Here is a 13381-nt window from a genome sequence, read left to right as displayed (position 1 = left end):
TGCAGATTTTCTGGTTATTTTTCGTTGAATGCTGTTAAACGTAATGTAGATGCAGTAATCTTAAATACATAGCACAAAATCTGCAACACTATGTTACATTGCTACTCTAGACTTTGTGAAACTTGGCATCAGGGTCACAAGCACACCTTCAGTTGTGCAGGGTTTAAGAAGATTTTGCCCATGCGCAACTGGCATGATGTAATTGTTGTATAGTCCAAATACATAGGGATTTGATAAGCAATGTGCACAGTTCACAGAGTGCGCAGCTATCCCTTACCCCTTAACTACAAGTTTGCATCAATGCCACCAGGAGAGAGCACACTGCAGCACACTTTTATCCCATTCGCTTGGCATAAATCGTAGATTGTAACACACTTCTCAGATATTACCAGTTCACTCACAATAGTAAAATTAGATCGGATGATGGTATATGTTACAGTTATAATGACAGAAAAACCTATTTTGTAGGTTTCTGAATGAGACATACTATATTAAGTTTTGAATTTTATCATACAGTAATCCATTTGAGGTGCTGAGGCCCATAAAGCAGATCATCATCAATTCAGAGATTGTGGCATTTATTCATGCTTCTGACATCTATTGATCTTATGATTTCTCTCTCTCTCTCTCTCTCTCTCTCTCTCTCTGTGTGTGTGTGTGTGTGTGTGTGTGTGTGTGTGTGTGTGTGTGTGTGTTTATACACAACAACGAAAACAATCAGATATTGACAAAATTATTTAATTATGTAAATAAAATAGAAAGAAACTTCCACATGGGAAAAATATATTAAAAACAAAGATTCCAAGACTTACCAAGCGGGAAAGCGCCGGTAGACAGGCACAATAAAATAACACACAAACACATACACACAAAATTTCGAGCTTTCGCAACCGGCGGCTGCTTCGACCGGAAAGAGGGAAGGAAAAGGAAAGATGAAAGGATGTGGGTTTTAAGGGAGAGGGTAAGGAGTCATTCCAATCCCGGGAGCGGAAAGAGTTACCGTAGGGGGAAAAAAGGATAGGTATATACTCGTGCGCACACACACACACACACACACACACACACATATCCATCCATACATACACAGACACAAGCAGACATATTTACAGGCAAAGAGTTTGGGCAGAGATGTCAGTCGAGGCGGAAGTGTGGAGGCAAAGATGATGAATGACAGGTGAGGTATGAGTGGCGGCAACTTGAAATTAGCGGAGATTGAGGCCTGGTGGATAACGAGAAGAGAGGATATATTGAAGGGCAAGTTCCCATCTCCGGAGTTCGGATAGGTTGGTGTTGGTGGGAAGTATCCAGATAACCCGGACGGTGTAACACTGTGCCAAGACGTTCTGGCCGTGCACCAAGGCATGTTTAGCCACAGGGTGATCCTCATTACCAACAAACACTGTCTGCTTGTGTCCATTCATGCAAATGGACAGTTTGTTGCTGGTCATTCCCACATAGAAAGCTTCACAGTGTAGGCAGGTCAATTGATAAATCACGTGGGTGCTTTCACACGTGGCTCTGCCTTTGATCATGTACACCTTCCGGGTTACAGGACTGGAGTAGGTGGTGGTGGTGGGAGGGTGCATGGGACAGGTTTTACACTGGAGGCGGTTACAAGGATAGGATCCAGAGGGTAGGGAAGGTGGTTTGGGGATTTCATAGGGATGAACTAAGAGGTTACGAAGGTTAGGTGGACGGCGGAAAGACACTCTTGGTGGAGTGGGGAGGATTTCATGAAGGATGGATCTCATTTCGGGGCAGTATTTGAGGAAGTTGTATCCCTGCTGAAGAGCCACATTCAGAGTCTGATCCAGTCCCGGAAAGTATCCTGTCACAAGTGGGGCACTTTTGGGGTTCTTCTGTTGGAGGTTCTGGGTTTGAGGGGATGAGGAAGTGGCTCTGGTTATTTGCTTCTGTACCAGGTCGGGAGGGTAGTTGCAGGATGCGAAAGCTGTTTTCAGGTTGTTGGTGTAATGGTTCAGGGATTCAGGACTGGAACAGATTCGTTTGCTACGAGGACCTAGGCTGTAGGGAAGGGACCGTTTGACGTGGAATGGGTGGCAGCTGTCATAATGGAGGTACTGTTGCTTGTTGGTGGGTTTGATGTGGACGGACGTGTGAAGCTGGCCATTGGACAGATGGAGGTCAATGTCAAGGAAAGTGGCATTGGTTTTGGAGTAGGACCAGGTGAATCTGATGGAACCAAAGGAGTTGAGGTTGGAGAGGAAATTCTGGAGTTGTTCTTCACTGTGAGTCCAGATCATGAAGGTGTCATCAATAAATGTGTACCAAACTTTGGGTTGGCAGGCATGGGTAACCGAGAAGGCTTCCTTTAAGCGACCCATGAATAGGTTGGCGTACGAGGGGGCCATCCTGGTACCCATGGCTGTTCCCTTTAATTGTTGGTATGTCTGGCCTTCAAAAGTGAAGAACTTGTGGGTCAGGATGAAGCTGGCTAAGGTGATGAGGAAAGAGGTTTTAGGTAGGGTGGCAGGTGATCAGCATGAAAGGAAGTGCTCCATTGCAGCAAGGCCCTGGACGTGCGGGATGTTTGTGTATAGGGAAGTGGCATCAATGGTTACAAGGATGGTTTCCGGGGGTAACAGACTGGGTAAGGATTCCAGGCGTTCGAGAAAGTGGTTGGTGTCTTTGATGAAGGATGGGAGACTGCATGTAATGGGTTGAAGGTGTTGATCTACGTAGGCAGATATACGTTCTGTGGGGGCTTGGTAACCAGCTACAATGGGACGCCCGGGATGTTTGGGTTTGTGAATTTTAGGAAGTAGGTAGAAGGTAGGAGTGCAAGGTGTTGGTGGGGTCAGGAGGTTGATGGAGTCAGGTGAAAGGTTTTGTAGGGGGCCTAAGGTTCTGAGGATTCCTTGAAGCTCTGCCTGGACATGAGGAATGGGATTACCTTGGCAAACTTTGTATGTAGAGTTGTCTGAAAGCTGACACAGTCCCTCAGCCACATACTCCTGATGATCAAGTACAATGGTTGTGGAACCCTTGTCAGCCGGAAGAATGATGATGGATCGGTCAGCTTTCAGATCATGGATAGCCTGGGCTTCGGCTGTGCTGATGTTGGGAGTAGGATTAAGGTTTTTCAAGAAAGATTGAGAGGCAAGGCTGGAAGTGAGAAATTCCTGGAAGGTATGGAGAGGGTGATTTTGAGGAAGAGGTGGTGGGTCCCGCTGTGATGGAGGACGGAACTGTTCCAGGCAGGGTTCAATTTGGATAGTGTCTTGGGGAGTTGGATCATTAGGAGTGGGATCAAGATTATTTTTCTTCGTGGCAAAGTGATATTTCCAGCAGAGACTACGAGTGTAGGACAGTAAATCTTTGACAAGGGCAGTTTGGTTGAACCTGGGAGTGGGGCTGAAGGTGAGGCCTTTGGTTAGGACAGAGGTTTCAGATTGGGAGAGAAGTTTGGAGGAAAGGTTAACTACTGAACTGGGGTGTTGTGGTTCCAGATTGTGTTGACTAGAATTTTGAGGTGTTGGGGGGAGTGGAGCTGGAAGTGGGAGATTGAGTAGATGGGAGAGACTGGGTCTGTGTGCAATGAGAGGAGGTTGAGGTTTGTTGGAAAGGTTGTGGAGGGTGAGTGAGTTGCCTTTCCAGAGATGGGAAACCAGGAGATTGGATAGTTTTTTGAGGTGGAGGGTGGCATGCTGTTCTAATTTGTGGTTGGCCTGTAGGAGGATGCTATGAACAGCCGGTGTGGATGTGGGAGAGGAAAGATTGAGGACTTTCTGCTCCTGGGATTGGAATGACTCCTTACCCTCTCCCTTAAAACCCACATCCTTTCATCTTTCCCTCTCCTTCCCTCTTTCCTGACGAAGCAACCGTTGGTTGCGAAAGCTTAAATTTTGTGTTTGTGTGTCTGTCGACCTGCCAGCGCTTTCGTTGGGTAAGTCACATCATCTTTGTTTTTAGACATATTTTTCCCACATGGAATGTTTCCCTCTATTATATTCATATATATATGCCATTAACTCTTCTTATATCAAAAAGACTTTAGCTCTAGAGTCTATATAAATATCTGTCTTCCTATCAAAAATTTTCCCCTGTAACTAACGTAATAGGTTTTAACTGCTCCTCTTTCTCTTGATTTTCTTCTTCCAGCAACCATTCTTGTGTATGTTTAAAGTTCATGTTGGCTACTAATTTCATTTCATGGGGGCCTGTTGTTCCATTGTCATGTCCTGGATCCTGGTGCCAGCTCCAGAACATATGTGGTTTATCTATGGATTGTTCAAAATTGAATGGTGAATATAAAGTACAATACTTTAAAAGTACATGTGTGTTGTCGAAAACACTAGTGACAGGTTACTCACTAGATTGCTTTCCCGATCGGTATTTTGCTTCCGTACTTAAGAATATTTGTTTTCATTCTTTATTTGTAATTGTGGTGGATAACGGTTACCTTCATTGTTGTTTGTTTGGTGATTTTCTCCTGATGTATAATGCCCACATTCTTGTTTAAATATCTGCACACCATAACTTTAACTATATGATTCTCTTCTATCGGATCGTGTACATATTTAGACAGTGTTAAGTTCCACTCAGTTTCTTGTAAGTTCTCCAAATAAATATAAAAGAAAGGGTCAGGAAGCTCACATACCAGTTTTTCTTGAGTACTATGATACCGGTACTGCTATTTTACCTGAAAATCATTCCAGGGTGTAAATTCTTCAGCATGAGAAATTCTTCACTTTGCAGCACCATCACATGTGCATAAATAGAACACGCATCCAAACAGTAATTTATCTAATTTATCCATCGGTTTGAAAAATGCTTGTGCAACACATCAGTTCACCAAAGCGATATGTTAGACACCATGTTGTGTAGTAGTAATGCATATGTTTTGCTTTTTTTTATATTATTATTATTATTTTGTTAAAGTTCTTTTAGGAAGCGGGTGTGTCTGCAAGATGAGAGAGAGAGAGAGAGAGAGAGAGAGAGAGAGAGAGAGAGAGAGAGAGAGAGATCGCTCAACATTGTGTCCTCTCTACAGGAGTAATTTTGGGCCTTGTCAGTTTTAATGTAGATCCTTTAAACTATAATTATTTGATGGTCACCTAGATCAACCAGGAAATGGCAACCTAATAGATCTTGAGGATTCCCTCAGAACTCATTGGTAAGACAGACCTTGCTCTTTGTAGGAGCAACCATTCAGGGTGGCAATAGAAAGTAGTGCCTACTCTGACAGTCTGTTATTTTCTTGCTAGGACTAACCGAGCAAGGTGGCGCAGTGGTTAGACACTGGACTCGCATTTGGGAGGACGACGGTTCAATGCCGCGTCCAGCCATCCTGATTTAGGTTTTCTGTGATTTCCCTAAATCACTCCAGGCAAATGCCGGCATGGTTCCTGTGAAAGGGCACTGCTGACTTCCTCCCCATCCTTCCCTAATCCGATGAGACCGATGACCTCGCTGTCTGGTCTCCTTCCCCGAAACCAACCAACCTTGCTGGGACAAAGTTTTTAAATAGGACGTAGTAGGGAAAGGCAAGCTAACTTTAGTCTGTGTCCTATAGCAGACAACACTTAGCATCTGAGTCCATCACAGAGGACCTCGAGGACAATATCAACCCCAATTAGGGCAACGTGATGAGATGCTACTGTCTATAGGCCAGGTAACACACAGTCATGTCCCACTGTTGCATAAACATGTGCACCAAAAATCTAATAAATACACTCTAAATACCTTAAAATGTGCATAAAAATAAAACACATAATTTCAGCTTTCCCGCATTATTAAACCTGGTGAAGTAATCAAATTGTAAATGTATTCTTAAACTCAGTCATTAATTAAATTAATATCTCTCTCTCTCTCTCTCTCTCTCTCTCTCTCTCTCTCTCTCTCTCTCTCTTTCTTTCTAGATGAAACAATTTACTGCTATCATCTAAAATATTTTTATGTTGAGAAAAAGATCACTCTCTTCATTTGAAGTCACAGACAGTACCAGAAAGAGGCTATGTCACTTGCGGAATGGGCTTTAAGTTGTTTTTCAGATTACCCTTGTAGCACCTTATTCACTTTTTGAAGAAATGTTAAACCTCGATTCATTGCTTCAGTTTTCTCGGTTTTAGTATGAAGATACTTTCCTATCTCTCCTGGTAGTTCTCCAGTAACAGCTGCAGGGCAGAAGACAAAGGCATCCCTTTTTCTTCCAAACATGCAGTGAGGAGTTTACTAACTAAGTCTCAATAAACACTGAGACTCTTCTCATTATGAACACTAACTGCAATGGAGATACTTGCTGCTTTGTTTTTGTTCATCGGGCCGAGCATCCTATAAATGATCACCATAATATTGACCTGCTTCAATCCATGTTCCCCTTTTTGTGAGGATAGGCTCTGTGGGGTAAACAAGTATCATGCATCGTATCAGTAAATAATTTAGCTCTTGATGGCGCCTTCACATACACTTTTTTTTTTACAGAGAGGAAATTAAGGCATTTACTTCTGAAAAATTCACTTGGGTTTCCTCTGCCAAGTGGTGAAGAGCACATGCTAAATAACGTATATGAATTGCCTTAGTATTAAATACCTGCAAAGCCTTAGCAATCTTAATCATGTGTTCTGCTGCATGTTAACTGTTTCCCAGAGCTGTACCTCATTTTTCACATGCAATCAAACATGAAACACATTATGAACAACCCTAACAATCCAATAGTTTGTTGCTTCAAATATCCTAGAGCCAAGCAGATGGGATGTTCCTGGTTCAAGTTCTGTCATTTTTCCCACGACGACATTGCCAATAAATCTCCCACACAAGTATGTTATTTCATCTACAGATAACCACAAACTTGAGTCGTGAGGATAACCACAAACTTGAGTTGCGGGTATCACCTCATATTTCTTGTATCACCTGAAAGGAGTCATTTTATTGAAAATTGATAAAGATCAGGGGTGGAATTTTATATCTCACTTTTGGGGGGAGCAACTTTAATTTTTTTTTGATTATGAACTAAACTTAACCTGTGGCACTAAATAATTTTACATTTCCACTGTCAGTGTGTTTTAAAGTTTTAAATAATTTACAAGTTTAAATACCTCTTCATAGACTTTACCAATGGAGTTTTTCATTATTGTTGATTCATCAGGAAACTTTTCGTTTAGACTGTTTTTCCAGGAATGTTTGAAATTTTACATTATTTAAATTATTCAAAGGGATGTTGGCTGAAACTAGTGCTCTGAATATATCTTTTGAAAAATTAACATTGCCGTAATTTCCACTTCTGCTTGCAGAAGGTGCTACAGGTAACATTGTTTGGATCTTGGGGACATTTTTATTAACAGAATGTCTGTGAGCAGCTGTTTGTAAACATTGTGTAATCTAAAATATCTTCTTGTAAGACTCCTATAAAAATGGTATAAAAATAATTTGAGTTTATTTTAGTTAAATAAAAACAACAATTACTAACTCAAAAATTATGTTAATTTTTAAAATATATTTACTTACTTACTTATACTGGCCACACAATCCGCAGTTGGTCCTTGGCCTCCCTCAGTCCCGCCTTCCACTCTTCTTGTCATCTGCATCTCCATCTCCCAGACCCAGTCTCTGCATGTCTCCCATGGTATTATCCTTCCATCTCATTCTTGACTGTCCCAGGGGTCTCTTTCCTTCAGCTTCTCCATCCATTACAGCCTTTATTACCATGTTCTCCCCTCTCCTCCTCACATGTCCGTACCATCTTAGTGTCTTAATTTTAATACCCATTACAATGTCAGGCAGTGTGTATAATTGTCTGAGTTCTCTGTTTTTCCTTCTTCTCCACTGTTCACCTACATCTCCATGATTAGCTCCAGTAAATCATATTCAGAGTGACTGCTTGAGTCACACCTGCAAGTAGTATTGAGTCAGTTGGTATGGTGTCGTCTTCATTGAGTGTCATTATTTGGTAGAAGTGGTAGGCAGGCAAGATGTAACACCATAAGGGTAATAAGGGGAACAGAAGTGTGGAAAGTAGGAATATACAGAGGAAAGACAGGATTAGGACCTGGAGAAAGAGGATCTGTGAAAGGCACAGTGCTGGCCAATGCAAGAGTGAGATACTGTTAGGCAAATCATAATAGTGACAGGAAGTCTGTGGATTAATAGTTCTGTGAAGTCTTTTTCACACTGCTTTAACTATAATGTCATTGCAATATACTGGAATGATTGTTACTTCCACAAAACTTGTGAAATCCATGACAACTCTAACGTACCTTTTGTAACTGTGTTGACAGATTAAATGGAAAATATGTTGTATAATTATAATTGTACTGTGTCGCAAATACAGAAAGACGTGTTATAGCCAACCGCACTGCATACTTTATACGTGGTTAGCTCTACAGTTAAATTGAAATCTAGCTATTCTAATTCAAATTTTATGTGATTTCATTTAATATTATGGTCATTTGTTTAAGAACCATGCACCGTGGACCTTGCCCATCAGTGGTATGGCTTTCATGCCTCAGCGATACAGATACAGATAGCCATACTGCAAGTGCAATCATAATGGAGTAGTTGTGGTTTCTGAAGAGGGGCAGCAGCATTTTCTGTAGTTGCAGGGATAACGGTCTGGGTCATTGACTGATCTAGCCTTCTAACATCAACCAAAATGGCCTTGCTTTGCTGGTACTGCGAGCAGGGGGAAACTATAGCTGTAATTTTTCCCAAGGGCATGTACTCTACTGTGTGGTTAAATGATGATGGCATTCTCTTGGGTGCCATATTCCAGAGGTAAAATAGTCTCCCATTCAGATCTCCAGGTGGGGGCTACTGAGGGGAGGGGGGGAGGGGGTCACCTTAAGGGAAACAAAACTGGTGCTATGTAATGTTAAATTTCATAATGATGGAGGTAGGTTAGAAAATTTAGAAAGGGAAACAGATAGGTTGACTTAGATATAGTGGGAATTAGTGAAATTCGATGGCAGTAGGAACAGGGCTGCTGGTCAGATGAATACAGGGCTATAAATACAAAATCAGACAGGGATAATGCAGACGTAGGTTTAATAATGAATAAGAAATAAGAATGCGGGTAAGCACTATGAACAGCATAGTAAACGCATTATTGTAAGCAAGATAGACATGAAGCCCACAATCATCACAGTAGTAAAGTTTATAAGCCAACTAGCTCCAGAGGTGATAAAGAGGCTAAAGAAGTGGATGATAAGATAAAAGAAAATATTCAGATACCTAAGGAGTATAAAAATTTAAGTTCAATGAGGAACTGAAATTTGATAGTAGGAAAAGGAAGAGAAGAAAAAAAGTAGTAGATGAAAGTGAACTGGAGGAAAAGAATGAAAGAGGAAGTCGTCTGGTAGAATTTTGCACAGGGTGTAATTTAATCATTACTACCACTTGGTTTAAGAATGCTAACACTTTGTTTAAGAATCTTGAAAGAAGACCGAATATGTGGAAGAGTCCTGGATATACTGGAGGGTTTCAGATTGGTTATATAATAGTAAGACAGAGATTTTGGAACCAGATTTTAAATTGTAGGACATTTACAATGGCAGATGTGGTCGCTGACTACAATTTATTGGTTTAGTACTGTAGATTAAAACTAAAGAAGTTGTAAAAAGGTAGAGATGGGACCTGGATAGGTTGAAAGAATCAGAGATTGTTGATAGTTTGGAGGGAGCATTAGGCAACAATTGGCTAGTATAGAGGAATGGGATATTGTAGTAGATGAATGGGTAGTTACGAGAGATGAAACAGTGAAGGCATCAGAAGATCAGATAGGTAAAAAGACAAGGCATAATAGAAATCCTTGGATAACAGAGCAGATATTGAATTTAATTGATAGAAGGCGACAGTATAAAAGTACAGCAAATGAAGCAGGATTACAAACGTCTAAAAAAAGGAGATTGACAGAAAGTGCAAAATGGCTTAGCAGGAAGGACCAGCAGAGAAATCTAAGGCTTTAGAAGCAAATCTCACTAGGAGAAAGATAAATACCACCTACAGGAAGATTAAAGAGGCGTATGGAGAAGAGAGAAACAGGTGTATGAATTTCAAGAGCTCAGATGTAAAACCAGTCCTAAATAAAGAAGGGAAAGGTGGAAGGAGATTATAGAGGGTCTTTACAAGGGAGATGAACTTGAAAGCAATATTATAGAAAGGGAAGTGGATGTAGATGTAACTGAGATAGGAGTATCGTACTGCTAGAAGAATGACAGAGCTCTGAAATACAAAGACAAAACAGTGCCCCCAGCGATAGACTATATTCTGTTAGAACTACTAATAGCCTTGGGAGAGCCATCCATCACAAAACTCTACCTTCTGGTGTGCAAGATGTATGAGATAACGCAATGTACCTTCAGATTTCGAGAAGAATGTAGTAATTCCAATTCCAAAGAAAGCAGTTGCTGGCAGGTGGAAAAATTAATGAAATAGCAGTTTAATAAATCATGGTTTCAAAATACTAACATGAATTCTTTACAGAAGAATGGAAAAACTGGTAGAAGCTGGAAAGATCAGTTTGGATTTTGGAGAAACGTAGGAACACCTGAGGCAATACTGACCCTATATCTTATCTTAGAAGATAGGTCAAGGAAAGGTAAATCTATGTTTATAACATTTGTAGTCTTATTCTAAGCTTTTGACAGTGTTGACTGTAACACTCTTTGAAATTCTGAAGGTAGCAGGGGTAAGATACAGGGACTGAAAGACTATTTACAACTTGTACAATAACCAGACGGAGGTTATAAGAAAGAGTCCAGGGGCTTTAAAGGGATTCAGTGGTTGAGAAGGGAGTGCAACAGGATTGTAGCCTATCACCAATGTTATTCAGTCTGTACATTAAGCAAGCAGTACAGGAAACAAAAGACAAATTTAGAGTAGGAATTGAAGCACAGGGTAAAGAAATAGAAACTTTGAGGTTTCTACACAACATTGTAATTCTGTCAGAGGCAGCAAAGGACTTAGAAGAGCAGGCACAGTGTCTTCAAAGGGTGATACAAGATGAAAAGCAACAAAAGCAAGACAAGAATAATGTAATTTAGGTTGAATTAAAAGGGAATTAGATGAGGAAATGAGACACTTAAAGTAGTAGATGAGTTTTGTTATTTAGGCAGCAGAATAACTGATGATGGCCAAAGGGTTGAGAGGATATGAAAGGTAGACTGGCAATGACAAGAAAAGTGTTTCTGATGAAATGAAATTTGTTAACATTGAATATAGATTTCATTGTTAGGGAGTCTTTTTTGAAAGTATTTGTATGGAGTGCAGCCTTATGTGGATGATAAACAGCTTAGACAAAAAAGAGAATAGAAGCTTTTGAAATGTGGTGCTACAGAAGAATACTGAATATTAGGGTGGGTGGATCATCTAACTAATGAAGAGGTACTGAATGGAATTGTGGAGGAAAGAAATTTGTTGATAGGACATGTTCTGAGTCATCAAGTGATCACCAATTTAGTATTAGAGGGAAGTCTTGAGGGTAAAAATTGTAGAGAGAGACCAAGAGAGCAATACACCAAGCAGATTCAGGATGGAAGTTGCAGTAGTTATTCGAAGATGAAAAGGTTTTCACAGGATAGAGTAGTATAGAGAGCTGCATTATATCAGCCTTCAGACTTAAGACCACAACAACAGAGAATTTATTTCTCGTTCTTGTCTGATTGGGTGTGCACTTTGTTTTAATGCACTCTTGTTGATGGTGAGATGTCATTAGTTACCATGAATTGATAACAAAAGAAACAAAGTAGTAATTAAATTTTGATATCTCAGTGGTCTGCAGCATTGGCAACCAATTATTTTGGGGATATATTTATAGTACATGTAACTATTTGATCTTAAGATTGTGTTGGAAATTGTGTAAATAAAAGGAAAAGAAACAATGTGCGAGGTAATGTGCCATATAATAGGATTGCAATGCGCACTCGACACCCAGGATGTGATGTCGAATGAAATGTATCATCCACCTATATCTATCTACTGTGCTGTTGTTCTCTGGCATAGTACACGGTCAGTGTTCAGTTGATTTTCTCATGTGTAAGTGAAATATGACATGTCTCTTTGTTTAGCCATTGTGATATTACTTCTCCTTGTACTTTCATTGTTCTGCAGGTTGCTGAATTGTTGCAGCCTGAGCCTATGAAGGATGTTGCAGTTCTTACTAGACACAGGCTGACTTTATCTGTGTAAAAATTACAGTTTGTGTTAACTTTCTGTTACGGAAGAGCCATTGCACCAAACAAAAATATATACACACTTGCTTTTGTGAAATTCTGGTAAGTCCACCAGGCTGTCAGAGACATGATCACACCAAAACAATTTGATCGTAGCAATATTGTTTCAGTACTCATGTTATCGTCCATATTTTATTTTGAAGTTGTTATATTTTTTAAAGTTTGTATGTTGACAGTCCTAAAAATAAAATGTATCTCATATAAACAGAACAAAAAAATTATTAAGTTATGTTAAAATAAAGCAAGTTCGTAGTTAATTGTGAATATTCCATGCTATACCCCACTACATTTTTATAAAAGTTTCTAAACTCGTGATCCTTTTGTGATTAAATTATTTCTTTGTGAATATAGATGCTGCTTTGAGCTTAAGATTGTGTTGGAAATTGTGTAAATAAAAGGAAAAGAAACAAAATTTAGAAATTTGTCAGTATTGGTCAGAATTTGGTGTGTGTGTGTGTGTGTGTGTGTGTGTGTGTGTGTGTGTGTGTGTCAGCAATAACACTCACTATATCTCTAACTTTTTGTAAGCTTCAGGATTCTAGTTGGCACTGACTGGGTTTCATTAGGGAAACCTAGGATTTCCAAACTGGAGGCTACTCAGTGGGATGGTAGAATGTAGTGAGCTAAATTGGCTTCTATTTTTATGTATGAAGAATTGTCTGAAAGAACAGATACCATCGGTGACCATGCAGCATGTTAGAATGAACTTAAAATGAAATGAATACCCCTAAATGCATACAGGCATTGACATATGTCAACAGGGACAGTTGAAAATGTGTGCCCCGATCGGGACTTGAACCCGAGATCTCCTGCTTACGTAGCAGACGCTCTATCCTTCTGAGCCATCGAGGACACAGAGGATAGTGTGACTGCAGGGACTTATCTGTGACACGTCTCCCACAAGTCACCTTGCAGTGACAAGCATGCTGAGGTTGTTTCTTCAATTTCCTGAGGCACCCAGCAGATGGGACAGGTTTGCATGATTTTGTTGAGATGATGACAATTGCCCTGCCCAAAGACTCACTGTACTTTTGTTTCCTTCCAAGTCTCTATAAACATTCTGTAGGTATTTATGAATATCTGCAATGCTCTGGTTTTCCCCCAAAAGAAACTCAATGACAGCTCTCTGCTTGCAATGCACCTCCTTTACAGATACCACCACCTATTGGAACTTCATGAAACTATAGGGGCTG

At 40.3% G+C, this 13381-nt stretch overlaps 1 protein-coding gene across 3 annotated transcripts in view; it reads left to right on the top strand.

Annotated features, from left to right (window-relative positions):
• Window positions 1-12445, top strand: part of LOC126342462 (exosome complex component RRP4) — a 95066-nt gene extending 82621 nt beyond the window's left edge. For all 3 annotated transcript variants that reach the window (XM_050001859.1, XM_050001857.1, XM_050001858.1), the window contains one exon: window positions 12067-12445. In XM_050001859.1, coding sequence (XP_049857816.1) covers window positions 12067-12144 — 78 coding nt within the window. In that variant the 3' untranslated portion in view covers window positions 12145-12445. The remainder of the gene's footprint in view (window positions 1-12066) is intronic.
• Window positions 12446-13381: the final 936 nt, after the last annotated feature.

This window comes from Schistocerca gregaria, chromosome 1, assembly GCF_023897955.1.
Source record: "Schistocerca gregaria isolate iqSchGreg1 chromosome 1, iqSchGreg1.2, whole genome shotgun sequence".
NCBI lineage: Eukaryota > Metazoa > Arthropoda > Insecta > Orthoptera > Acrididae > Schistocerca > Schistocerca gregaria.
This window is presented reverse-complemented; position numbering and strand designations above follow the sequence as displayed.